The sequence below is a fragment of the Passer domesticus genome, chromosome 17, assembly GCF_036417665.1.
Source record: "Passer domesticus isolate bPasDom1 chromosome 17, bPasDom1.hap1, whole genome shotgun sequence".
Classification (NCBI taxonomy): domain Eukaryota; kingdom Metazoa; phylum Chordata; class Aves; order Passeriformes; family Passeridae; genus Passer; species Passer domesticus.
In genome coordinates this window covers 9,775,141-9,801,208 of record NC_087490.1, presented here as the reverse complement: position 1 = coordinate 9,801,208, position 26,068 = coordinate 9,775,141, and the positions used below count along the sequence as shown (strand labels likewise).

The following is a 26,068-nucleotide window of genomic DNA, read 5'->3' as shown; positions in this document are numbered from 1 at the left end:
GCAGGGGCAGCTCAGCTGCCTGTGCCTCTGCTCCAGCCTGGTGAGGAGGGTGCACCAGAGCCTGAGGAATCACAGAATTCCAGGATCATCCAGGTTAGAAAAGCTCTCCAAGATTATGAAATCCAATCTGTGCCCAATTCCCACCTTGTCACCAGCCCAGAGGACTGGGTGCCATGTCCAGGAATTCCTTGGACACCTCCAGGGATGGGGACTCCAAACCTCCCTGGGCAGCCCCTGCCAAGCCCTGACCACCCTTTCCACGAGGAAATTCCTCCTGGTGTCCACCCTGACCCTCCCCTGGCACAGTTTGATGCAGTTTCCTCTCTCCTGTCCCTGGGAGCAGAGCCTGCCCCTCCCCAGGCTGTCCCCTCCTGCCAGGAGTTGTGCAGAGCCACAAGGTCCCCCCTGAGCCTCCTTTTCCCAGCTCAAGAGCCCATGGCTGTCCTGTGACCTTGGGGACCACTCTCAGGGCAGAATGTCTCAGCCCTGCTGAGCTGCAGCCTTGTCCCAACTCCCTCCTGAAGCCAAGCCCTGCTTAGTGACACACCGAGGGTCACCCCAGCACCTCCCTCTGCCTCAGCCCTCCAGAAACAACTGCTGTGGGTAGAGAGGGAGGGGGCAGCTGGGAGCACCCCAGTAAATTTAATCTCTCCATCACATTAAGTGTAGTAGCTTGATTTATTTCTCTTTGCAATCCAAACAATGCCAGCTTTGGTCCCAAAACAGTAGTGAGATTTCTTCCCCCCACAGCTGGAAAAAAAAAGGAAATACTATAAATCCCTCCCCACGCTGATTTATGGAGCATTCATGAAGAATTTATATTGCAAAGGATTTTATTAAATTAAACTTGAAAAGCCTCTTGATTCCTGAGGTTCAGTCCCAGAGCCAGAGCTCTCGTAAAACTGGCTGGAGCAGGGACAGGGAATGGCTGAGGTGACACTGCAGCTGATGGCACCATCCAAATCCAGAGCATTTGTCACCAGGATGTGCTCCAGGCTGAGGCTTGGAAAATTACTCCATGAAAAATGTGCATTAACAAGAGCCATGAAATATCTGCCTCAAAGCCAGGTGAGTGATGAGATGGGGGATCTGTCAGTGCTGGGCACTCCTCACTCATTCCTGAGCATTCCTCACTGCCCAAAAAGGGACACAGAGCCAGAGATTCTTTGGAGAACAAGTTTAAGGTTGGTTCTACTCAAATAACTGAATGGGAAAAGGGGCAGGATGGATTTAAAAGCTGCCTCACTAAAAGCCCTGGATGGGCATCACCACCTTGCAGCCCACAGCATTCCCAGGGGGAAAATTACACCAGGGTAAATTCACATGGGTTCTGCCCAGGAGTATTTCCAAGCTGGAAGCAGCTTGGACATGAGTGCAAAGCTGGAACTGTGTGTGTGATGTGGGTGTGAGCTCTCTCCAGCCTGCTCTGCTGAAGGCTCCATGGAGAAACATTCCAGGCTCAGCAGGAACACCCCGGGAGGAACCCTCAGGGTGCTGCCCCTCTCAGCCAGCTCCAGCAGGGCCCTGCTCCTCACCCCAGCCCCTTTTCCTGCACCCTCAGTGCCCTGGGTGCTCCCAAACCCTGGGCTCTGCTCCCCCAGCTGCTCCTGCAGCCAGAGGGGCAGCTGGTCCCACCATTCCAAGGGACATGGAGACAACCCCAGCACACAGAGCCCGGGATTTGGCCTTTCCTGCTTCACCCCCTCCATCCTGCTCCTGGCAGAGGATGCCCAGCATTGTCAGCACACAGACATTCCTCACTTGCACAACAAGAGGCAGCCAGAGCCAAGGAATTCGTGGTGCATTCCTGTAAATCTGTACAGCTCAGCTCCAGCCAGAGCTGATGGATTGGAAGGGATTTGGAGCAGCAAAGCACACAGGGCTCGGTGTTAAAATGTGACAGTTTGTGGCCCTTTGGAACAAGGAAATTCACATTTATTATTTCAGAGCTGCAGACACAATTCCCAAACGCCTCCAGCTGCTGCTCCATACGAGCACTGAGACTTCAGAGGAGGAGCTGATTGTTTTCCCTTCATCATCCTCGGAGTCCTGTCAGAGCTTCCCACAGCACCTGCTGCTGCCCAGGGAAATGAAGGCATCTCCAAAGTGTTATGGAATTCTCCTGCCTCAACTCCCACCTGGGAGCAGCAGTGACTCCAGAGCCATCCCCACACGGCATGTGTGGGCCAGGTGTGTTTGGGTCCCTTCCAACTCAGGATATTCTGTGATTCTGTTCCTCTCAGGATTTAGCAACAAGGTGCTGGTTATTTCACATGGAAATCCTTGGCAGCTCCCATTTCCAGTCCAGGCTTGTTCTCTCTCCCTTCCTTGATGGACAAAAGCAGTCAACTGGATTTAGTTTTCCATGATCAAGCACAAAACATTCCAGCTCCCAGCTAGGGCTCAGGTTTTATGTAGATTTTCTCTTCCTTGCCTTCCTTCATTGCAGCATAACGTGCCAGGACAAAGAGATAATCACTGAGCCTGGAAAGGAAGGGAGAAGCAGGAAAACCAGTGATCTTATTCCAGAAGAGAAGCTTGTGAGAAGCAAACCCCCCAGTTTTATTCCCAGAACTAAGGGAATGCTACAGTAGGACAGGGCAATGGTTTGGGATTTTATTTTTTTACCTGTTTAAATACTTGGCCACGTTTGGATCTGCTTCTCCTGCTTGGACTAAAGGGACCACGCTGGGGAAAGCAAAGGGAAATTCTGGTGTTTAATTTTCCAGTTCTGAGTCCACAGAGGGTGGAGCCTCTTCCCACCCCAAACCTCTCCTGGGGTCCCCACTTTGTCTCCTGCAGAAGTGAAGGATCTTTGCTTCCCAGGGGGATCTGGGAGGGGTAAATGATGCCAGAAATGTTTGTGTTTGTCCTGGAAAACCCCTGTTCTGCTCCTCCCAGGATACTCATCCATGGGAATCACTGAACAGTGACTATTTACAAGGGCCTGGAGTGACAGGACAGAGGGAATGGCTTCCCACTGCCAGAGGGCATGGTTAGGTGGGATACTGGAAGAAATTCTTCCCTGTGAGAGTGATGAGGCCCTGACCAGGGAAGCTCTGGCTGCTCCATCCCTGGAAGCATCCAAGGCCAGGTTGGATAAGGCTGCAGAATCCCAAAAGGTTTAGGTTGGGGAAGGAAGAACAGAGCCCAGCTTTGGGCCTCCTGCACTCCTGGAATTGGACTAAACACACCAAAGCTTGGCTTGAGCCCCACGCCCAGCCCAGGTTTGCTGTCACTGGGGTGTCCCCGTCCCCTTTCCCCAGCACAGCACTCACCACCTCTCAGCCCTGCGGCACACGGCTCGGGAGAAGTGGAGAGCAGCACTGCTCCTGCCCCCAGACTGCAACAGCAAGGACACAGCACTCAGTGCCTGCAGCAGCAGGGACAGCCCCCTGCCCTCCCACACACATGGCCCTGATCCCTGTGCCACGGCCAGGACACCCCAGTGCAGCAGGGGGGGCAGATGGAGCTCCCAGCTCCTCGCCTCTGCTTTTCTCTTGGCACTGCCCATGGAAACAGCACCTCCCAGGCTGCTCTCCCATGGTGGGCAGTGAGCAGGGCTACCCCAAGGAGGTGAGGGGCACGGGCAGCACCTACGGGCAGGATGAAGGCTCTGAGGGGAGGCAGCTGCTCTGAGTAGCTGTCAATCCACTGCTCCAGCTCCAGGATGGGCTTCTCGCTGAACGACGTTCGCTCTACAGAGGGGAGAGAAAAATCCACTGAAAAAAAAAAGTGATTCAGACAACAAGCCGAGCTCTAATTTTGCTTTCTTGGATCAGCAAGTCCTGAGAAAGCAAATAGTCAGCATCCCAGCACGCACAGCAGGCTGTGCCCAAGGCCTGCCACCCCAGGAAAGGCAGGACTTACTGCGGTGAGCCTCCCTGGCTGAGGACAGTGGCGTGGCAATGTTGGAGCCCACATCCTGCAGCATGCACTGGACCTGGACAAAAATCACAACTGCTGGCACTCCCAGCCGTGGCTTTTCACATTCCTGTGCTCAGCAGAGCTGACCAGCCAAACTCACAGGCTGCCCAGGCAGGACCTGTGTCACTGCTGTGCCCTTGTGGTTGGTTTGTGTCCCAGTTTCAAACCTGGAGTTCTGTTACAACAAAACTCATGTTCACAATGTGGATCTGACTTAGAATAAACCTAGAGATGAATCTGTCTGCCCATAACTAATAATTTGGTCTGGCAGTTTCCTTCCTATTTGAAGAAATTTGCCTTTTAGAGGGCAATCAAGGGATCCTTAAAGATTTACATATTGAAATACTATTGAATTCCTATTTATATACTGAAATGTATTGAATTCCTGTGTGTCAGTGGGAGCACTGTGGCTAAAATTAAGGATTTCACGTTTTAATAAACTTATGTTTTGTTATGTTATGTTTTAATAGCATAGGTAAGTTATAGGAGTTATGCTTAACTCCTATATAACATAAGCATAGTAAGCACAGGAGTTCATGTTTTAATAGCACAGGTAAGGGACTGCACTGGATGAAGATGATCATTAATACTCACTTTATGAAGTTGATCAACAAACGTGTGACCCTTTTCACTGCTAAACTCACCAGCCAGCCTTGGGTAGAGAGAAAAAAACCAAAACAGAGTTAGCTGGGAATGAAGAAATCGTAACAAACACGATTTTCACGTGACTTGGACCCTCCCAGCCGGCCCGTACCCGATGGCCGAGCTCAGCTCGTCCGTGGCTCCGAGGGCCGCGAAGATGCGGTCGCCCTTGGGCCGCCGCTCCCCGGTGAAGGTGCTGGAGAATCCTTCGGGAAAGGCGGGAGGCGCTCAGGGCTCGCCCGGGGAGCTCCGCCCGCGGCCCCGGAGCCCCCCCCCGGGCTCTACCTGAGTCTCCCGTCCTCGTGTAGATCCTCGGGGCCCGCTCGGCAGCGGCGCGCTCGGGGCTGTGGAGGCACAAACCGTGAGGGGACACCGTGAGGGCGGCACACACCGTGAGGGGCGGAAGGACGCCGTGAGGGATGGAAGGACGCCGTGAGAGGGTCCCGGCCCTCCCGGGCTCACCTGCCCGCCCCGCTCCGCCACCGCCGCCCCGCCATGCCCCGCAGCTCCCGGCCCGCCGCCGCCGCCCGCCGCCACATCCTCCCGGCCGCCGTCCCGCCCTCAGCCCACGCTGTCACCCCAGCGCCGCGCCACCCCGCAGCGCCCTCTTCCCATTGGCCGCCCGCAAGTCCCGCCCTCGCGCGGCGCCCGGCGATTGGCTGAGCGCGGGGAGGCGGGGCAGGGCGCGGCCCCCCATTGGTGGGTGCGGCTGTCAGTCGGCGCGGGCCGTGCGGCGATGTGGGAGCGGGAGCTGGCGGTGTCGGCGCCGGGCAAGGTGATCCTGCACGGGGAGCACGCCGTGGTGCTGGGCAAGGTGAGGGCACGGCGGGGCACTGAGGGACTGAGGGCTGCCCGGCTCGGTGAGGCGCCGCTGACCGCCGTTCTCCGCCCGCAGGTGGCCCTGGCCGTGGCGCTGGACCTGCGGACGTTCCTCCGCCTGCGGCCCGGCGCTGAGGGCCGGCTGAGCGTCTCCCTGCCCGGCGTCGGCGTCCGCAGGAGCTGGGACACCCCCGGCCTCCGGGCCCTGCGGGGGCGGATCGCAGGCAAGGGCCGGGGGCAGTGAGGGGCTCTCGGTGCCGGTCGGTGCCAGCCACACCCCGGTGACCGTGCTGGGACCCCCCCTCCATGAGGTGACCTTGCAGAACCCCCGTGGGGTGACTCTGTGGGGTTATTCGTCCCCCCTGTTATTTGTCTCTGACCCTGCTCACTGACCTGTCCCTGCTCCTCTCAGTTATTTGCATCCCCTTGTGACCCCGCTGATGCTCAGGTGTCCCTGCCTGGCCCTGTCCCCTCCTGGTTTGGGTTCCAGGGGGTTGTTCCGGTGCTGCTGTGGCTCGGGCAGTGCTGTGACACAGGCAGGAGCCATCCTGGCCTTGTTTTCCTGCCTGTGTGTTCCACACCATCCCCCATGGGAGTTTCTGCAGCACCTTGCACTGCCTGGAGCCCCGGGATATCTCAGCTCCAAAATCCACATTCTTTAATGAAGAGTTTGTGACTTGCAGTGTTTTCCAAAGTGATTGTGGATGGATGCACTGGGAGGTGTAGGCAGGGAAACATTTGGAAGTGGGGAGCGTGGAAACCCTGGGATTTCAGAGTGCCTGGTGGAGATTTTGCTTTTATTTTATCACAGATCCTCAGGTAGAACCTGAAATTGGCCCCAGCTGTTTCTCCCTGCTGTAACAGAAGGTTTTGTTGTAAATACTGCTCTCAGTGTAACAGTTCCCTGTTTTTTAAGTGTTTAAACTCTCCCCTGCTTGCTTCCATAGCTGATGTTGATGAGTCCAAGTCCCCCAGCCTAGAACAGCTGGATGCACTGAGGGAGTTTGCTGGAATTGCTGCTGGGGCCTCAGCTCCAGAAAGTCTTGCTACTCTTGCCTTCCTGTATATGTGCCTGGCTATTTCTGCTAAGTATGGGTAAGACGCTGCTCCTGCCCCAAAATTTGGGTGGTGGGTGGGTGCTTCAGGCAGCTGAGCTGGGAGTCTCTGCTCTCACTTAGTTCTGAGGGCTGAAACAGAGCAGTTCATGCCACAGTCACAGCACACACATACCTCTACAGGCAGCTCCTGTCATCCTGGCTTAGGCTGGAAAAACAGAAATAAACTGTGAATTTGTTGTCTGAACTAAGTCTGATTTCTTTATGGGCTGAATCTCCCTAAAACTCTGAGAACTTGGGGCTGTTCCAGTCCCCAGCCTTGCCCAGCACCATCAGTGATCTCTGTGTGACTGGATGGGTGCTCCGGGCAGTGTCAGAAACCAAAGCAGAGCCCAGCTTCCATCTTCTCATCCAGGAAATCCAAGGATGAGGAGCTGGGATGTGCAGCTGGGTTGTGGTTTCCCTGCAGTCTCAGGGTGGCACTGGGACTGTCACTCAGCAGCCCTGAAAAGCTCCTGGGCTTGATTTTGGGGTCAGTAGCACAACCCAGGTGTGTTCAGTGAGGCAAAAGGACGTGGATATGTCCATGTTCCATCTTCCCCACCAGCCTCTTGCTCCAGTGGGATGTGGCTGTGCAATTACAGATTTGGGTTGTTTACACTTTATTCAGAAATATGTTTACAATCCTGTTTACAACAACCTCTGAAGGGTGGTGCTCAGGTATTTAGTTACCAGGAGCCCCTTCTAGCAGCCTGACAAGCTGTGCCAATCATGGATCCAGCTCAGGAGGGATTTATTCCAGCACAGGGGGCTTGGCCAGGCTGCTCCATTCAGGAATGAGCCCTCCTGAAGCCCCACTGTGTCAGATGCACGTGCTGATGTTGCCAGTTCTCAACCAGCTTTCCCTGTGATCAGTCCTAACCATCCTCTTTGCCTTTGTGATGTGGTCTGGAGGTGGAATTCGGGGTGCTTGTGGCAGTGCCTGTGTGTCTGTTTTTGCAGGGATGTTCCCAGCGTGGAGATCGTGGTGTGGTCGGAGCTGCCCACGGGAGCAGGGCTGGGCTCCAGTGCTGCCTATGCTGTGTGCCTGGCTGCAGCCCTGCTCATGGTGTGTGGAGCCATCTCCTGCCCGCTGCAGGAGGGAGACTCCACAGCCAGGTAAGCAATTCCAGCTCTGCTCCCTGTGCTCCACTTTCCCTGTTGCCTGCACCAGTTCTGGCACTGCCACCTCTGCTGGTCTCTCTTGGCTGTCGCAAGTGCCACCCTGAGCCCATCTCCTGTCCATGCCCAGTGTTCCCAGCCCTGTCCCAGACTTTGTAGAACTCCCCATTTCCCTTGTTTAGGGTCAGAAAAACATACCTAAAAAGGGGAAAAAAAGCTTTATTTTTTTAGTATAATAAAAAATAAAATTTTTCAACCTCAGTTTTTTCTGGCTCTGAGCATCTTCCAGATTTTGCTTTGAGTCCTCGAGGATCTTTTCTGTTTTTTTTTTTTTTTTTTTGCATTTCTCATGAATTCTTTTCTGCAAGTGCTGCTTTTCCTCCTGATCTCCTGCCTGTCTTTCCCTTTTATCAGTAGCTGATGAAAGAGAGTTTCTTTCCCTCTGCCCTTGGAGCTCCTCTTTGGAAGCCTGGAGTGCTGTGCCCCTGTGAGGGGGAGCTCTGTTTGAAGCCATTAAAAATCAAAGCTGGAGGGGCAGAACTCTGTTGTGTGGGATTTTGTGTGGGGCTGAGAGTGAGGCAGCAAGGAGGGTGGCTCTGTGTTCTGCTTCTGAACCAGAATTTGCAGCCTGACACAGAAGCAGGTTCTTGTTGGGAGCACTTTGTCCCCTGCTTGAGGAAATCTCCCAAATTGGGAAATGAAAGGGCAGCTCCAAGTGGTGCAGTCAGGATGTCTTCATTCCCTGCTCACCCTCCGTGGCTTCAGCATGGATCCTGCATAATTCCTGCCTTCCAGCTGGTGTGCAGAGAGCTGGGGGTGTCAGACTTCAGAAGGATTTTGCTTCCCATGGCAAGAAAAGAACAGCAGGATAGAAAGGCTCCTGTGTCGGGAGGAATTGCAGCCTCTCAAAGAGGATTAAAAACAAGTGGTTTACTCCTGTTCCTGAGGCTGCTGGTGTGAGCTGTTTGCTGAGTGCTCCCAGATTAAATCCTGGCAGGTGGAATGCAAGGTGTGTGGACATGGATAAGGACATTCAGCCAAGGCTCAGGGAAGCAGGAGTGAAGTTTCTGAATAGCAGGTGGCTCTTGGAATTTCTGCCTTGCCTTGCAAGATGCTGCAAGGCTTTCCCAAAATGTGGATTTGTGCCCTTGCCCCAGCATGGAGTACCTGTTGAATGGACTTGTGGTGTGCAGGGAGGGTCAGGGGTATTTTTTTGTGCTCAGACTGAGAGAAGGATTAGATGGGATACTGGGAATTCCTCCCTGAACATGGTGAGGCTCTGGCAGAGGCTGCCCAGAGAAGCTGTGGCTGCCCCTGGATCCCTGGAAGTGTCCAAGGCCGGGTTGGATGGGGCTTGAAGTAACCTGGGAGTGGAAGGTGTCCCTGCCCAACCAGGGCCTCACCACCCTCACAGGGAAGAATCTTTTCCTAGTATCCAATCTAAACCTGTTGATCTCTGTCAACTTAAAGCCATTTCCCCTTGTCCTGTCATTCCAGCCCTTGTAAATAGCCTCTGTCTATCTTTCTTGTAGCCCCTTCAGGCACTGGAATTAGGTGGCCCCAAAGCTTCTCCTCTCAGGCTGAGCAATCCCAGCTCCCTCAGCCTTTCCAGTGTGTGTGGTAACACACCACGTTTGGTGAGGTGGGGATGAGTCTGGACTTGAATTCCATTAAATCTGATCTACACCAGGCCAGGACTGGGATCTTCCCCCTGAATCTGATCCCTCCCCATCCACTGGTTTGGAGTGGTTTGTGTTGGAGTTATTTCCTTGCCTTCTAGGTGGACAGAAGAGGAGCTGACCCTGATTAACAGCTGGGCCTTCCGAGGGGAGCAGGTGATCCATGGCAATCCTTCGGGCGTGGACAATGCTGTTGGCACCTGGGGTAGGTGTGTTTGCTGCTTCTCAGGCAGAAACTCCCAAAATCAGCTCCCTGTTCTGGCCTGAGCACAGGGAATCCTTCCCCTCTCTCAGTCTGCCCCATCTGTGAGCTGGGCCTGGAGCCAGCTGGAATGTTGGGAACAGGCTGCAGGAGCAGCAGAGCTCTGTCCCCCCCAGGCAGGTGCCACGGGGCAGAGACCTTGCTGCAAATAACTGATATTTAAACATTCTGCAGGAACAAAGAAACCTAATCCTGTCCCAGGGATAATGCAGGGGAAAATGCAGCTGGACAGCTGTCATTTAGTTTCAATTAGCAGAGACTTCCCAGTGTTTTGAAAGTGTCCTTGGAGACTGTTAATAATCTTTCTAATGAGACCTAATCACAGTGCCTCTGTGAGGGTAGGAGCCAAGTGAGACATTCCTTCTGGACAATGAAATTCCATGCTGCAGGATGGCTGCTGACACCAGTGCACACGTTCAGTCCATGGAGTCCCACGTGCTTGGCTCTGCCACAGGGAATCACTGCTGGATTCTGTTCTCTCAGGAAAGATTTCATGCTGGCCAAACTCTGCCTTTTCAAAAATTATTTGTTGTGATCCTGGAGGAGAGGAGAGCAAAGGGAAAGGCCTTGGGTTGAGCACGTCCAGCCAGACCCTCTCATTAAGGCAGCAAGGTGAGGCAGGGCTGTGCTGCTGGAGAACATGGTTCATTTAGCTGGTGTTTCTTGCAATTACTGTCACAGGCTCTGGGTAAGGTTCTGAAGATGAAAGACCTTCTGTGTTATCTCCCAGCTCGCTCTCTACTGAGACAATAACATGTATTTTACTTTAGGTGGAGCCCTGAGATACCAAGCAGGAAAAATCACACCGTTAAAGAGGTAATATTGGAGTTTAAAAATAACCCTCACACACGGTGGGTGGAACATGTCAGAGAGGCTCTGGGTGGGTGTTGGAGGGTATGAGGATGATGGGAGATGGCTGGAGTGTGGGAAGGGCTCTGCAACCCATTTTGGGTGTGGGCAGCCTCAGTTGTTGGGGTGAATGGGGACAATAAAACGTTTGGTCATTATCTGACATTAGATGAACACAGCACAAAGGATCAATATTAATTTCATGGCATTATGGGCAGCAGGAATGGATCTGCTCCTGGCAGCAAATGACATTGTGGGGAGGGGGAACTTTGTGCTTACCTGGTGGTGGGAAAACCCATTGGCAGAGAGAAATCTGGGTCCTGTGTGTTCCCTCTGCCTCCTGCCAGAGAAGTATAATCTGACTCCATTAAAATCTTTCACAGTGCATGAAATTGCTCTATTAGCAGTTAATGGCCACTGCTGGCTACTCTTGTAGAGAGTATTTCAAAGAAAAAAATTTGCTTGAAAAACATGGGTTTTAGTAAATACATTACAGTCCTATTTATAGCTCTAGTACAGTTGTTCCTTGTATCCAGGAGGAACAAGCCTGAACCCAGCCAGCACTGAAACACCTGCTGAAGCTTTGTAAAATAAATGGGACTCCTTATCTGGGGTTCCTGCTCAAAGAAGCTTTTTGAAGCAGAATAAGCTGTAGCCTTGGGCGGTGTGAAGGAAAGAGGCCAGGAGATGTTCCCTGCCCATGGCAGGGGGTTGGAATGGGATGAGCTGTAAGGTCCCTTCCAATCCAAAGCACTCTGGGATTCTCTGTCTCCTGTTGCTTTCAGGGTGCCCACACTGAGGATCTTGCTGACCAACACCAAAGTCCCTCGGAGCACCAAGATCCTGGTGGCTGGTGTAAAGGAGAAGATCCTGAAGGTGCAGGTGGTTGTGGGGTGGAGATGTGGGGGATAACCTTTGAAAGACAACCCTCATGTGGGACTGCAGGTCCCACAGGATCTTTTGGGACATCTCTCCTGTAGCCACTGTATTCCTGTCTCCCAGCTGCTTGGGAAGGGGGTTTCAGCTCATCTCTTCCCTTCCTCCAGTTTAACAGGAGTTAAAATCATCAGTTTGCAACCATGAAAAGAACAGTTCCTTCCTCTGGCCTGTTTCCTTTTCTTCCTCTTCTGCAGCCAGGAGCAGGTTACCATTGCCCTGCTCTGGGAATGAGTGAGGAATTGCCCAGCTCAAAGAGGCTGGGACCAGTTTCCTCCCAGTAGTATTGGAAGAGCAGCAAGCAGGCAGCTGACATCCCTCCTTCCCCCTTTCCAGTTCCCTGCCATAATGAACCCAGTGCTGGACTCCATCGATGCCATTTCTCAGGAGTGCCAAAGTGTTCTGGAAGCGATGCCTGCAAATCCATCACCAGAGCATTACCCTGTGCTGGAGGTAAGGGGCTTGCTCGCCAGTATTTTTAGCCACTGTTACTGTTGAACATCAAAATGTCATTTAAAGAACATTAGATCTGAAAAAAAAGTGATAGCAGGAAATGTTCAGTTCTAAGAGAAACCGTGGTCTGGGTGTGCTGCTTTTAATGCCCTTCCTGGAGCCAGGAGACAGAAGCTGCTGCTGGTGCCTCTTCCCAGCTGTGTGCAGGGAGGGAGGGGCAGGCCTGGGGCTCTGGGGACCTGTGGCTTTGGAGGGTTTGTTTCTCTTACATTGAGTGCCACGGCTCTGGCAGTCACTCCCTGTGAAGCAGCTGCTCTGTCACTGCCAGGGCTGGGGTGAGGAGAGCCCAGAGCCACTGGTTTGTGATGGACTGACTGGTTCCCAGCCAGCTCCTGGTGCTCCAGGCTCATCCTGGCTCTGGAGAGCCACAGACAGAGCTGTGCCCAGAGCTGACCTGACAGTGATGCACGAGGTGCACACAAAGATCTGTTTGTCTTGGCTTTGCTCAAAGAGCAGAGGCTGGGGAGGGGGGAGGAACAGGCTTCCGAGTGGAAGAAATGCTGAGAGTGCTGTAATGCTGCTCCACAGCACCGTGGGGGAGGGATGTGTGGCTGTGTCCCAGCTGAGGCAAACCTGGCCTGGCCCTGGGAGCCAACCTGGACACTCAGGAACCATTTGGTACCATCTGGATGCTTCCCCTTGGCTCTCAGGAGGACCTCTGCTCGTCCTTGCTCTTGCTCTGCTTTGTTCCCGTGGGATTCATAGCAGAGTCCTGCTCCCTTGGCACCAGGGGGATGGTGGGATTCTGGACCCCTCACAGTGGGCTGAGCTGCCATTAGCTGAGGGAGATCTATTCACAGCACAGCTTCACACAACTCATCTTAATTCCACATCCTCAGGCTGTCAGAAGTGTCAGGGGACAGGGAAGAGAGGGGATAATTTGAGTTGTGCTTTGAGCTCCTCGCATGGAAAATGCCAAAGCATCCTTGTGTCCCACACCCGGGAAGCAGCACGGCAGTGAGCAGGTTCCTGTCTTGAATCTTGTTGTTTTGTCTTGTGCTTGAAGAGCCCACAGAGGCCCAGCTGATTAGATGCAGCACACAGATATATAAATACATCTTTTGGGCTGTTTCTGAAATGTGCAGCTCTGGCCAGCGCTGTATTTGAACCATGGAACTAGTCTAGTGTGTCATAAGCTGTCATTGGATTCCTGGCAGATTTTGGATCAGGAGATGACAGGTGTCTTGGATCATCCCAGGCAGTGCTGTGCCCTCACTCAGGCATATCAAGAGGCCTCTGGATGGACGTGTGTCCTGCCCAGCCTGGAGTGGGTGGTGGCTGTGCTCTGCCTGCCACCCACTCCTTGCTCTTCCCAAACTTCCTTAAACACCGGGCAGAAATGCTCTGGAGGAGGAGAGGGATTCTTTCTGCAGTGTCCCCTCCTGTGTGGGGTTGGCAGGATTCCTGGTGGAGCTGAGGGAGGGGGATGTGGCTGACACCTGCCCTGTGCTCCCTGTGCACAGAGCCCCTCCTGGCTCACCGGGAGCTGCAGGCAGGGAGAAGTGAGTGCTGGGAGCACGGGGCTGGGAGGGCCCTGTGGTGCTCAGGGAGCTGGTGTCTGCTCCTGGCCCTGCCCCAGACTTGCTCCAAGCACAAGCCAAGCCCTTCCCTCTGCTCCTGAATTCCTCACCTGTCCTGCTGGGCAGGGACAAGCTGTAACTTCCACTTCTGTGTGGTGTTGTCCATCCCTCGGGCCATTTGGACCTTGCTGCTGGGGCAGCTTTCTCCAGGAGTAGCAGGTCTGGCTGGCTGGGAAGTGTGGCAGGGATGCTCCCACAGCTCTGCCAGGAGGGTGGGCTCACTCAGAGAAGGGCCCAGAGGGAAGGACCCTCTCGACCCCACTTGAGCTGTGTGCAGAGTCCCAGCGTGGTGCTGCCGAGAGGCTCCTTGGCTCCCAGCCCAGGAGGAGGCAGAAGTGCAGCACAGAGCAAACAAAGGGATGTCCCTCTCTGTCACCTCTCCAGCGACGCCTCGGCCGTGTCAGAAGTCCCTGGATGTGGCTTTGCTGGATGGATTGCAGAGCAGGGCAGGGTGACAGCCAGGAATGAGAGCTGCTGGCTCCGTGCCCTTCCCACGGCCGGCGAGGGGCCTTGCACAGCCTCCTGCTCAGCACGAGTGACAGGGCAGAGGAGAAGCAGTCAGGGGGCATTGGACAGCTCTGGAAAAAATTCCTGCTGGCAGCTTGCAGGGATCAGGGTTTTCCTGGAAGGTGCCTGTCACTGTGCAAGTTGTGATGGGGGACAGGGACACATGAGCAGCTCAGAGCTCAGACTCTGGCCTGACCTTGCTCCTGGTGCTGGTGGCCAAATTTCTGCAGAAATGAGATGATTGTGAAGGGATGGCTGGGAAGGCAGGGCTGCCACTGCTGTAAAGAGCCTCTTTCTCCTTGTGTGCTCATCTCCTCTCTTTGTGGTTTCTTTTAGGAATTCTTTGACATAAACCAACACCACTTAAATGTGCTCGGAGTGGGCCACCCCTCCCTGGACAGGCTGTGCCAGGTGACAGCAGCCCACAGCCTGCACAGCAAACTGACTGGGGCTGGTGGGGGTGGCTGTGGCATCACCCTGCTGCCACCAGGTCAGTACAGCCCCTTGGGCATCTTCCTCTTCCTCACAGCTCTGGAGGGGGGCAGGTCTGGGAGCAGAGGAATCACTGCCAGCCCTGGCCTGGAGGGATGGGTGGGATGTGTCCCAGCACTGCCTGGCACTGTGGCTTGCAGTGTGTGATCCAGGGCTGATTCAGAGTGTTCATTTATGTGTGTCAGCCCCTGAGGGCACTGGCCCTGTGCCAGGGGCTGTGTTTGGAGGAGCCATGGCCCTTTCCCTCTCCCTGCAGTGGCCGTGCTGACTCGCTGGCTGCTCTTGCCTTGCTCTTGGCAGACACCTCCCCGCTGGCCGTGGAAGCAGCCAAGCAAGACTTGTGTGCCTGTGGATTTGAATGCTGGGAGACCAAGATTGGGGCCCCCGGGGTGAGCCTGCACTCCTGCTCCTCTCTGAGTGCCCAAGTGCTGCACGCGCTCGCCCAGAGCTGAGCTGCTGCCTCTGGCAGCCCTTGGCACCACGTCCTCGGAGCTTTGTGTGCCCAGATGCCTGGAAACTTCTTTCCCCTTTCCTGTGTGGCTGAGGGCCTCCAGACGTGGGTATGGAGCCAGTTTGGGACCTGGTGTCACTGGGATTTGGGGCTGCAGTGGGGACCTGGGAGCACCCACCCAGTGGTGTTTGACCAAGGCTCTCAAAAATCCTGATTTGAATTTCCTTCCTCAACTGCTGTGCTGATCCCAAGGGGCAGGAGAAGAGGGGCTTGGCTGGATTCCAGGGTGGATAATGACACTGTGCTGCTTCAGATGCATGTGGTGTCTCTTCCCTCATCCCTGCTGTCCTGTGGGAGCTGGCAAGGTGGATATGCACGGTGCTTTGACGTTTTTGGGTGAAGAGCATCTTTGGCAGCTCAGGGCTTGATGCTCAGGTCTCTGTTTCTTCTAGCCTGCATTCCTAGTGAAGATGAAACCTTTAATACAGCTCTTCCCTGCTCTTAATTAAGTGTTGGGTAATTAAAATGCAAGATAAAGCACAATTCTAGTGAAATTACTGATTTTCACTCTTTTCCACAATCTCTGCCTGGGCTGATAAGCAGAGTTCTGTAGTCAGGCTCTGGTTTTTATTCACATGTTCAAGGTCTGACTCAAACAGCACCTGCAAGGAGGGCAGCTCCAGGCCAAGGGCAGGCTTAAAATTCCTCCTTGTAAAAGCTGTTTTCTCACACTTCAGCCTTGAACCAGCATGTCCCTGACCCTGCCTGCTGATGGGTTTACTTTGGTGTAATTAAGTAGGGGAAAGAAACCCAAACCACGTCCTCAAAAGCTCACCATAAGCTGCTGTTGACAAACTCTAAAACCTAAATGCATTTAGACTTATTACACCAATGTAAATGCATTTTTTACTCCTGAAATTTTAATGAGCTGTGCCACAGCACAAAGGGGAAGTGGCTGAGGCCAGAATTTCTGGGAGTTGTGAGCTGACTCTGAGGGACTGTGGGCTCTGCTGTACCTGCCAAAGGGGTTTTATCATCACTCTGTTTGTCTGGGGTGGGTTTTTTAAGTGGGTTTTTAAGTGTAGCTGTGTTCAAGAATCGCTTCACTCAAAGCTGAGTAATGAATTGGCAGAGGTGGGGAATTTGCCTTCCCCTTCCAGCCCAGGGATAAAAAAAATCAAGTGTGAGAAGCTGAGGTGTTCTAGCTCTAAACTCCCAGCATCATGGTGACCAGCTTTAGTTCCCTGATCCCATGTAAAACTGTCTCTGGTTTTAATAAATCCATGGGTTTTTTAATGTGCAAAGTGTTCTTTGATAATTATGCTGGATACAAAAGGAAAAAAGCACCTTACACTGCTTCAGGAAAACAGGTCTCAGATGCTGCCTTTCTACATGTCTAATTACAATTCCAATTTGCATCTGAGAGCTGCTTTACACTAATCACAAGTCAGAAAGGCTGATAAATAATTTACCATTTTCTAATACAGTGTAATCAATGTGAGGATCTGGGAGCGTGTTGACTTTAACCACTTACATGTGTCGACTTTGTGATGTTGGCACAAAGAGATGCCAGATCCAGCACGGGGAACTTCCCTTCAAAACAACGTGTCTGGGGCTGAGCCTTGTTGGCTCTGAGGGCTGGGGACTAGAACTGAGGGGAAATTCACAGAATCCCAGGGTCATTCAGCTTGGGAAAGCTTTCCAAGTCCAATCTGTGACTGATCCCCTCTTTCCCACCCAGCCCAGAGCACTGAGTGTCACATCCAGGTGTTCCTGTGACACCTCCAGGGATGGGGACTCCAAACCTCCCCAAAAGGGACCACCCTTTCCATGAGGAAATTCCTCCTGATGTCCGACCTGAGTGCTCATCCCGCTCTGCTCTGTGGCAGTGGAAGTGGTGACATTCCGGGGCAGGGAGAGTGGTGGCACTGTCGTGGCAGGAGGGTGGCCCATACTGGGGTCTGTGGGAAGGGCCCAGGGTGACACAGGCACTGCTGGGATCTGCCTTCCCTGTGCCACAGGGACCAGATCTGCCGAAGTCAGCAGCTGGAGCCAGTCCCAGTCTGGAGTGAGCACAGATTTCACATCCATCTGTGAGCACGGAGTGCCCATTCCCTCCTTTCCAAACTCCTCCTTCACCAGCTCCATCAAACAAACGCTCTGCAGGGACATTGCTACACCCAGTGGGACAACCCGAGGGGTGGCTGGGATGTTCCTGACCCCACCTTCCACTCGGGAATCACCCCTTGAGCCCTGGGACACACAAACCACCCCTGCCTCCTCAGGCCGGGGCAGGAGCAGCTGCTGCCGTGGGACTGATGCCCCACGGGGACACAGAGTGGGGCAGAAGGAGGCACAGCTCTGTCTCTCGTGTGTTTTGCTGCTTTGGAAGCAGAACTGAAGCCTGTGGAGAGTGTTCTCCCCACGGATCAGCCCCTCCTCTCCCAGGCACCCCGCGGGACGGATGTGCAGCAGGGCAGCGATTGCTGCTGAAGGATTAGCCTGGTAATTTGGCTAATTTTTCTTGAGCTTCATTTTTCACATTACGAGCTCTGCAGCAAGACTAACGAGCCTGGCTTTGCCTCTAATAGCCAGCACGGGGATGGGGAGGGGAGGCTGTGCTCCAGCCTAAAGGAGGGATTGAGGAATTTCAGAGCGTGGGGGTCGGGTGAGAGCTGGGGGTCACCGGTGTTTAGTGACAACAAAAAGGAAAACACTTTAAATAAAAATACCTTTAAAAATCCTCCTTGTCCTTCACAGCCAGAGCCCGGGGCACTGCCAGGGTGTCTCCCCCCATCCCTGGGGAATGTCCTGGTGCCCTGAAGGGCTCCTGCCGCCCTGCACGTCCTCCCCTGAGCCGGACCCCGGCGCTCCCCGGCCGGCCTGGCAGGCACAGATGGTATTATTGTTTGTTTGCACTCGGTGTCAGCAGTGCCTTCTTTCTGCTCCGCTGAGTAGATGCTGAGGAGGCAGTGACATTATTGGAGATCACGGAGAGAGCAGGAACAGGGTCAGGGAGAGAGAGAGGAAATGTCAGCGCGCAGCCCCGCGGGGCTGGGGGCTGCTCACACCCCCGGGGCTCCCGCTGCTCCAGGGTCCCTCCTGGGGACAGGACGTGGCACTGGGACCCTCTGCAGGGCCAGTGCTGTGTCCTCAGACACACTTGGAGTGTTTGGGAGGTGGGGGGATCCCCCAGGGCGAGTAGGGACCCCCCCAGAGCCATTTTAAGGGCACCTCCCTTGTCCCCTCTGCTTCCCATCCCCAGGGATTTTGGGGCTCCCGCATTCCCAGGGCTGGTGGGGAGCCCGTCCTCCCTGTCCCCCCCCATCCCTCTCCCCTCCCAGCACGCTGAAGGTTTTGAAAGTTAAGTATTACCGTCTGCTTTGTTGTTGCCTAACTACGACAGACAAATTGAGAACTAGTTGTCAAAATGTCAGTGCACAACAAATCAACATTCAAAATGAGTCTCAGCGCTATGTGGTGTATAATTAAAAAAAAATCCTTTTTAGAAATTTCAGCAAGCGTTGGCTCTGCTTTATATTTGTCTGTGTGATTAATAAAGGCAGCTAATTTTCAGACTTTAAAAACAGCTAGAAAATAGCTCCTAATTACATATTAGGTTCCAAGCGGCCCCCGCTGAGCGAGGCTGGTATTGGTGGGCCAGAGAATTTGGCAGGGGCTTAATTACATTCTGAGCATCATCTAATTTTAGTTAAATGTAATGTAATCAGCAGCAGATGTCTGAAATAAAATATGAATTATGAATATGATGAAATTTCATTCTTGAATAAAAAAGTAATTTGCTATTTAGTTCATTAAAGTCGCAGAGGTTTATTAGGGAGCAGGTACACGGTGTGGCTGGGTTCTATTAAAATGATATTTCAGAGGGAGAAGGAAATTGCATTAAAGGTGCTAAAATATTCTGCCAGGATGCTGTGGCGGGTGGGAATGAACGTTTACAAAAATAACAGAGCCCTGGGCTGGTGCCAGCCCCCGGCTCCGGAGCTTCCGTTTACGCAAGGTGACGTCCTGGGGGGACCCAGGATGGGCTCTGCACCCCCTCTGGGTGTCCTGGGGGCAGCTGGGCTCTCCTCGCTGGTGGGCTCAGTTATTTCACAGAATCCCAGGATCTTTCAGCTTGGGAAAGACTTTCAAGAGCATCGAGCCCAAGTTGTGCCTGATCCCCACTTTGTCACCAGCCTGGAATGCCACATCCAGGCCTTCTTTGAACACTTCCCCAGGGATGGGGACTCCAAACCTCCCTGGGCAGCCCCTGCTAAGGCCTGACCACCTTTTCCATGAGGAAATTCCTCCTGGTGTCCTCCTGACCCTTGCCTGGCACAGCTTGATGCCATGGGGACAAGGCATCCTGGCACACACTGGGCTGAGATCCGTGTGCCTTATTCCAGCTTGGCCAGGAAAATGAAGCCTCAATTCTCCCATCAGCTCTGGGACCCTGGTGGATCCTCCTGGGACACCATCTCCTGGACATTCTCCCTGCAACATCCTCTGCAGTTTCAGCTCTGAAGTCGAAATTGCTTTTCTCTATCCCTCAGTGGCCCGGGCTGACAGATAAGCGTCTCCTGGCGAGGGGGAAGGATGGCGTGTTCATTATTTCCTTGTATTACAGATCCTGTCATTTTAATCCCTCCTGGATGTGGGGCACCAGCTTCCAGCCCTTCCCACTTCCAGAGTGCTCTCCAAGAAAACCCTTGGCCGATTCATGCTGCATGGCAGGAAATGCCAGGGCACATCCAGGCAGCTCCGGTGGTGCTCTGGCACCGGTGCTGGCGCCGTGGCACAGCCAGGCTGCTGCTCACCGGCGTGGGTTCACCGTCCTCCCTCTTCTATTCATCAAGGGCATGACAGCTAAAATTCATTTGAAGATGAAGAAAGTGCCGGCTAATCCTTTCTGGGAGACAGTGATAGACTGGCGGCTCGGGAAGAATTGCACAGCAGTAATGAAATTAGGCTAAAACTGCTGGCGGATAGCAGATAATTGCCCTTGTCTGTCACGAGGAATAACATCTCCCAAATCCAACACAATGATTGTTAAAGTTGCAGGAATTTATTTTATTTATTTTATGGGCTCGGGATTGGCTTTCTGAAGGTCTTTCCCAGGAAAATAAAGGAGAGGGAGCTGCGCGCTCGCCTCCCGCCTTCCCTGGGTGCTTCGCCGCCGCAGCAGCTCGTTAGCCCTGACTAAGCAGCATCACCACGATGACAAGGACACCCCGCCGGGGCCACTCCGGGGAGCAGGAGCTGAACCAGCCGGCACAAGCTGCTCGGAGGAGCTGCTGGAAGTGCCAGTCCCTCCCTGGCTCCCACTGACCTTCTGGTGCTTTCCAGGAGGAATCCATCCGCCAACACCGGGTGCCTGCCTGGTGCTGGGGCAGGTCCTGGTGCCACGGTGGCCACACAAGTCCCGGTGCCGTGTCCAGGCTGACCAGCAGCCGTTTGTTTTGTAATTGATGGGGCGGTGGCGGCCCGGCGCGGGTGAGTGACTGCGCCGGCCGGCGACGGCGATGTTTTATCCGCCGGGGCTGGCACGGGTAATTTACTGTGCTCGGCAATAACATATTTCACTTCCCGTCTCCCAGATGAAGATTACTTGTGTTTGAAAGTGCCTGAACACACACTCAATTCTGCTTAAACGCTCGCAGCCAGCCGAGCGCGGCTCGGCCCCACGCCGGGGTGGCACAGGGATGAGGATGGGGACAAGGATGGGGACAAGGATGGGGACAAGGATGGGGACAAGGATGGAGCACGGCCCCTGCTCCCTTTGGAGCCACTCACAGCGCTGGGGAAAACCCCCCGCAGCGCCCGGCGCAGCGGCTGGAAATATTCCATCCACCTTCCCTGACATTTCGTCTGGCCGGGCGAGGAGCTCCGTGGCATTTCCGAGAGGGGCTGGGGAAAGGTCAGGGGGTGGAAAAGGTTGGCAGGGTCGGTGCTCCTGCCTCATCCCAAGGCTGCTCCTGACCCCCCAGGCAACTGCAGCACAGGCACTGCATGGGCTGGATATCCCCTCCAGTGCTGGGATACCATTCCAGTGCTGGGATATCCATTCCAGCGCTGGGATATCCCTTCCAGTGCTGGGATACCCATTCCAGTGCTGGGGTATCCATTCCAGTGCTGGGATATCCATTCCAGTGCTGAGATATCCCTTCCAGTGCTGGGATACCATTCCAGTGCTGAGATATCCATTCCAGTGCTGGGATATCCATTCCAGTGCTGGGATATCCATTCCAGTGCTGGGATATCCATTCCAGTGCTGAGATATCCCTTCCAGTGCTGGGATACCATTCCAGTGCTGAGATATCCATTCCAGTGCTGGGATATCCATTCCAGTGCTGGGATATCCCTTCCAGTGCTGGGATATCCATTCCAGTGCTGGGATATCCATTCCAGTGCTGAGATATCCCTTCCAGTGCTGGGATATCCATTCCAGTGCTGGGATATCCCTTCCAGTGCTGAGATATCCCTTCCAGTGCTGGGATATCCATTCCAGTGCTGGGATATCCCTTCCAGTGCTGGGATATCCCTTCCAGTGCTGGGATATCCATTTCAGTGCTGGGATATCCCTTCCAGTGCTGGGATATCCATTCCAGTGCTGGGATATCCATTCCAGTGCTGAGATATACATTCCGGAGCTGGGATATCCCTTCCAGTGCTGGGATATCCATTCCAGTGCTGGGAATGCCCTGTGTTGTTCTGGGATGCCCGAGCCACCTGAGACATGAGTCAGCACCAGCAAGGAGGGTTCTTGTGCACAGCCCCAAAGCTCCCTGTGAGAGGCAGGTGTGAGGAGGGGCAGGAGCTGGGGCTGCAGGGGTGAGGGGCTCAGAGCGATGGGGACGTGGTGCTGCCAGGGCTGGATCCCATCCAGCTCCTCTTGCCAACAGCTCCAGCTGGGCTCTGGGCAGAGCTGGGGGTGTGGGAGCCCAAGGCTGACCCTGCTGACCCCCGGCTGGGGTGCTGGCCCCAGTTCTGCCACTCCTGCTGCCAGTGCTGGCATGTCTCCAGCGTTCCCGACACGGCGCTGCCGTTAACGGATGCTGGGGTGTCACCCAGTCCATTTGTCTTCATTCGGGGACACGCCAGGGCTGGGCACAACGCCCTGGAGCTGCAGCCTGGCCCAGCAGCAGGCTGGGGGATGGCATGGCCAGCACAACCAAAAGTGGGTGTTGATGTCCATTCCCATTCCCAGTGAGGATCCCTGGTCGCTTTGCAGGAGGGGACTGCCAGCCTGAGACCCGGGCAGGGCTGGGGACACCTTCCTTGTTTGTGGCACGACCTCTGTGTGCCACCGTGCCTGCTGAGCTGGTGTCCCAGGGGATGTGGGCATGGATTTGGGGGCACAGCAAGGCAGGGAGCAGACAGGCTGGCCCAGAGATCCCTCCAGCTCCCCATGGCCATCATCATCCTCCCTCAGTGGGGGATGGCACCATCACCACCGTGTCCCAGGATTCTGGGATGGAACCTCTCCGCTGGAGCTGGGTAATTTCTGATTAAGGATTACTGTACCATCGGCTTCGGTTTGATTGCAGATGTTTTTAATTATATCGTATAAGATGGTATTATGTAATTGCATTTATCTGATTGAAGCCTTAATTGTAGGATTTCATAATGGTTTGACTGGGTAAATACACCGTCGCGTCTGTTGTCCCCCACCGAAAATTAGGTGCTTCATGTCTTTATTGCATTATCCTGGAGAGGAGCTTAAATTGGGAAGGAAGGAATGAGGAGAGAGGGAAGAAAGGAAGGGCGAGTTTGTCATGGGATCACGGGATGGTTTGGGTTGGAAGGGACCTTAAGGATCAACTTGTTCATCATCTTGTTCCAACCCCGTGCCATGGACAGGGACACCTTCCACTAGAGCAGATTCCTCTCCCATGGACAGGACAGCTTCCTTCTCTTCCCAGTCCCAGAGATCATGGTCCCCTTCCCACCTGGGCTCTGGAAGCACCAGCACCCACCAGAGCTCATCCCAAACATCCCCTCCAGCCGGGCATCCCAGGGGCAGCCGCTCTTCCAAAATCAGGTGAGGGATGGCAAAAATTCCTATTTCCATTAATACACACCAAAATATTTAGAAATCTCCCTACCTTAATTCCCTAAAAAAAGCATTAATGAGCTGCTGGCAAGGGGGGTCTGAGCTGCACCTCCCACCCTCAGGATGGGGGGGGTTCTCTGTACCTCTCCCTGGGAATTAAAGGGAGGTTTGGGGTTTTGTGGGAGCCCTTTTCCCGGCTGTAATCTGCAACATGTGGTTCACAGGGAGCCTCCTGGCTAATGGGTTTAGGATTAGGGGAATATGCACAAATCCAGCGGCTCGCTGTCACTCCGCTCGGCGCACTAAGGTGATTTCATTAGGATTTAGGTTTAGAGAAAAGTCTCTCTCTCTCTCTCTCTGTCTCTCCCCCCCGCCCCTTCTCTCCCCTTAATATTATTTTTATTCAATTACATCAGCAATTCATGAAACTTCAAAGCCGTTCCATCAGCGCAACCCGAACGCTGCCGGATTGTGCTTGAAAGGGGGGAAGAGGAGGAAAACATAAGCTGCTGCTTTAATGGAATTACTGAAAAGGGCTTTTTAATTAAAAACAAAGGTTGGGCTGAGGTCTATCCATAATTCAGTGCCGCTGGATGTAATATCTGCCGGTGGTTTAATTTTAATAAATGTATGTATTATTAACAGTGGGATCTATATTTTCCAAGCCCAAGGAGGGCCCAGCTGTTCCCACAGGAACAGCTGTCAGTGCCATGGAGGGCATGAGGGGACACTTGGTGGCCACGGGGCAGAGGATGGGGACAGGGATGCTCCTGGTGACCCTCCAGTGCCACAGGAACTGTCACAGCCCTGAGTTAATTACCAGCAGCACCTGCATGGGTTATTCAGACAACTCCAACCCCTCTTTTTGATGATTTACTCTTAATTAGCCTTTATTAATGAGATGTGACCTCATCCAGCGAGCTGGTTCCTCACTGCCATCTGCCCGTCCCGCCCTGGGGTGGGACAGTGCTGTCCCCAAGGCCAAGAGCAGCCAGGCAGTGGCTGAGGGGACGATGGCACGCAGTGATCCAGGGGATGCTCATCCCTGTGCTGCTCCGGCGGGGTGGCACCCACCCCCCACCCCCGCCAGCCGCCGCGCGCTAATAAAAACAAATTAACTTGTAGCAGCGTTAATTTTCCCGCATCCATCCATCCCGGCCTCATTAGCGGGGCGATCCCAGGAGCCGGGGGTTTGGGCAGATTGTAATGAGGAGCATGCGGTAGTAAAAGTCCTCCTAATAGGATTTATTTACTGTAATTGTGATTCGAGGCACAGTGCCATCGCTGGCCCGGGGGAGGGGGCGTGGAGCTGAGGCTGGAGCACGGATCAGCTGGAGCTCCCCGAGGGCTCTGGAGGGTCCTGCTGGACCTGGGCCATGGAGCAGGGCTGTCCTGGCACAGCCAGCCCTGTTCCTTGCTCCAGCAGATGTTTCCTGGAGTGTGGACAGCACATCCTGCTTCCCAGGCACCCCAGCAGGAGCTGCCAGGCAGGTCGTGCCTCCTGGTGCTGCCAGGGATGGGATCATCCATTCCAGGGTTTCCCACCAAGGCTGGGATTCATGGACTGCTCCTATGGCACATCTCCATCCTTGAGCCGAGGCAGCTTGGAGATTTGGAGGTGAGGCTGCTCCGTGGGATGCTCGGGAGCTGCTGGGATCACCACTCCTGCTCTGGTTTGGCTTCCCCACACACACACACAGCACTGGCACCCCGATCCCCTCTCCCGGCTGATCCCGATGCCAGGATCTGCAGCAGCTCCACTCCAGCACTCATCCCGGACACTTGGAACGCCTCCTGCTGGGGTCCCCAAACCTGCCGGGAGTCCCCAGAGAAGGGAGCGGAGCCGGGAGAGCTTTTCTCTCGCTCACACTTCATTATTGTTGCTAAGGAAACCTCTTCCCAGGATCTCGCCTGGAACATGTCTGCCTCGGCGGGGCCGCACATCCATCTCTCCCGAAGTGCCCTGAGAGCCGGAGCCGGCGCAGACAAAGGCGGGGATGGAGGCGGAGGCAGCCCCGGGACCACCGCTGCGGCTTTGAACAGCCCGGCCGAGCGGGATGCGCCGCACCGAAAAGTTGTCAGGGATCATACAAGACAAAAAAAAAAAAAAATCCTAATGGAATTTGCTCCGTAGGCAGCAGGGTCAGGAGTTTGCAGCCGTGCTCCGAGGGCTGGCACGGCGTTGGGATGAGCAGGGACAGCGGGATGGATCATCCCGCTCCCGTTCCAGCCCATCATTCATTTTTGTCCCTATTTTACGGAGGGGACTGGTGCTCCTGGCCCCGTGTCCCCCCCTCGTTCCCAGCTAACGCTTCCCACTGTAGCGAGACAAGTTCCCATCGTTCAGAATGAGCGATTCCCGCATTGATTTGCAGCTTCCTTTTGATGCAGCAAGAATTTATTCCTCGGGAAAGCTCTTTCTGTAGCCATCAGGGATTATTGATGGTGTTGAACTCGCTCGCTGCCCTCTGGATTGCAGCCGGCCCCAAAGCTCTGCGGTGCCCAGGGGATGGTGGGGGCAACAGGGACATGCCACTTTTGGGGGCATGCAGCCAGGGTCTCCCTGTGTATGAACTGCCAGGAATTGGGAAAAATATTAACAGGGCCGGGATGGCCCCAGCAGCAGGGTGGTGGATGCAGCACTGATCAAACCTGGCGCTGCTGCAGTACCAGAGTGAGCTCATGGCACATGTGGCTCCATCCCTTGTCACTGGTCACGCCATGAGCTCGCTGTGTGTCCCACACAGTTCTGCAAGGCCCCACGGGGTGGGAGCAGCATCTGAGCACGACTTCCAGGAGGGACACACCTGGAATGCCCTGGTGGCACTGCCCAGTCCCTTTCTCCAGGTGCTGGTGGATCCAGCAGCCCCCAAGGATGTTCCCAGAGCCTTGGCAGTGCCTGGCCCTAGCAGGGTCCCCTCTCCCTCCCAGACAGGACGGTCCCAGCAGAGCACAGCAGCGTGCCAGCCCAGTGCCCTGCATCCTCCAGATCCCCACACCACAGAGGTGCCTTTTGTCCCACCCTCGCCAAGCTGCTACCTCCACTTCTCTTTCCCCCCTTCCATTCCTCATTAAAGAGAACACCACAGATTTCCCAGCCTGTCTCCGGGTTTTATATTGAAAAGGCTAAATGATATGC

At 54.4% G+C, this 26,068-nt stretch overlaps 2 protein-coding genes across 4 annotated transcripts; one reads left to right on the top strand and one right to left on the bottom strand.

Moving 5' to 3' along the window:
• Positions 1-815: 815 nt before the first annotated feature.
• On the bottom strand, positions 816-5,151 carry MMAB (metabolism of cobalamin associated B). Its single transcript, XM_064392895.1, has 9 exons — positions 5,032-5,151; positions 4,855-4,913; positions 4,682-4,775; positions 4,522-4,579; positions 3,871-3,943; positions 3,601-3,698; positions 3,279-3,343; positions 2,629-2,688; positions 816-2,484 (listed from the first exon to the last, which is right to left on the bottom strand). Exons 1-9 carry the CDS (start codon positions 5,106-5,108, stop codon positions 2,397-2,399), a joined length of 672 nt encoding a protein of 223 aa, XP_064248965.1. The 5' UTR covers positions 5,109-5,151; the 3' UTR covers positions 816-2,396.
• Positions 5,152-5,270: 119 nt separating this feature from the next.
• MVK (mevalonate kinase) lies at positions 5,271-16,177 on the top strand. 3 transcript variants are annotated; one of them, XM_064392376.1, is made up of 10 exons: positions 5,271-5,383; positions 5,465-5,612; positions 6,336-6,483; positions 7,446-7,601; positions 9,385-9,488; positions 10,316-10,361; positions 11,180-11,270; positions 11,667-11,783; positions 14,267-14,420; positions 14,723-16,177. In XM_064392376.1, exons 1-10 carry the CDS (start codon positions 5,306-5,308, stop codon positions 14,872-14,874), a joined length of 1,194 nt encoding a protein of 397 aa, XP_064248446.1. In that variant the 5' UTR covers positions 5,271-5,305; the 3' UTR covers positions 14,875-16,177. The 3 variants fall into 3 exon arrangements, with proteins under 3 accessions (XP_064248446.1, XP_064248447.1, XP_064248448.1); XM_064392377.1 differs by having other exon boundaries at positions 14,679-16,177; XM_064392378.1 differs by lacking the exon at positions 5,271-5,383 and having other exon boundaries at positions 5,563-5,699.
• The last annotated feature ends 9,891 nt before the right edge of the window (positions 16,178-26,068 follow it).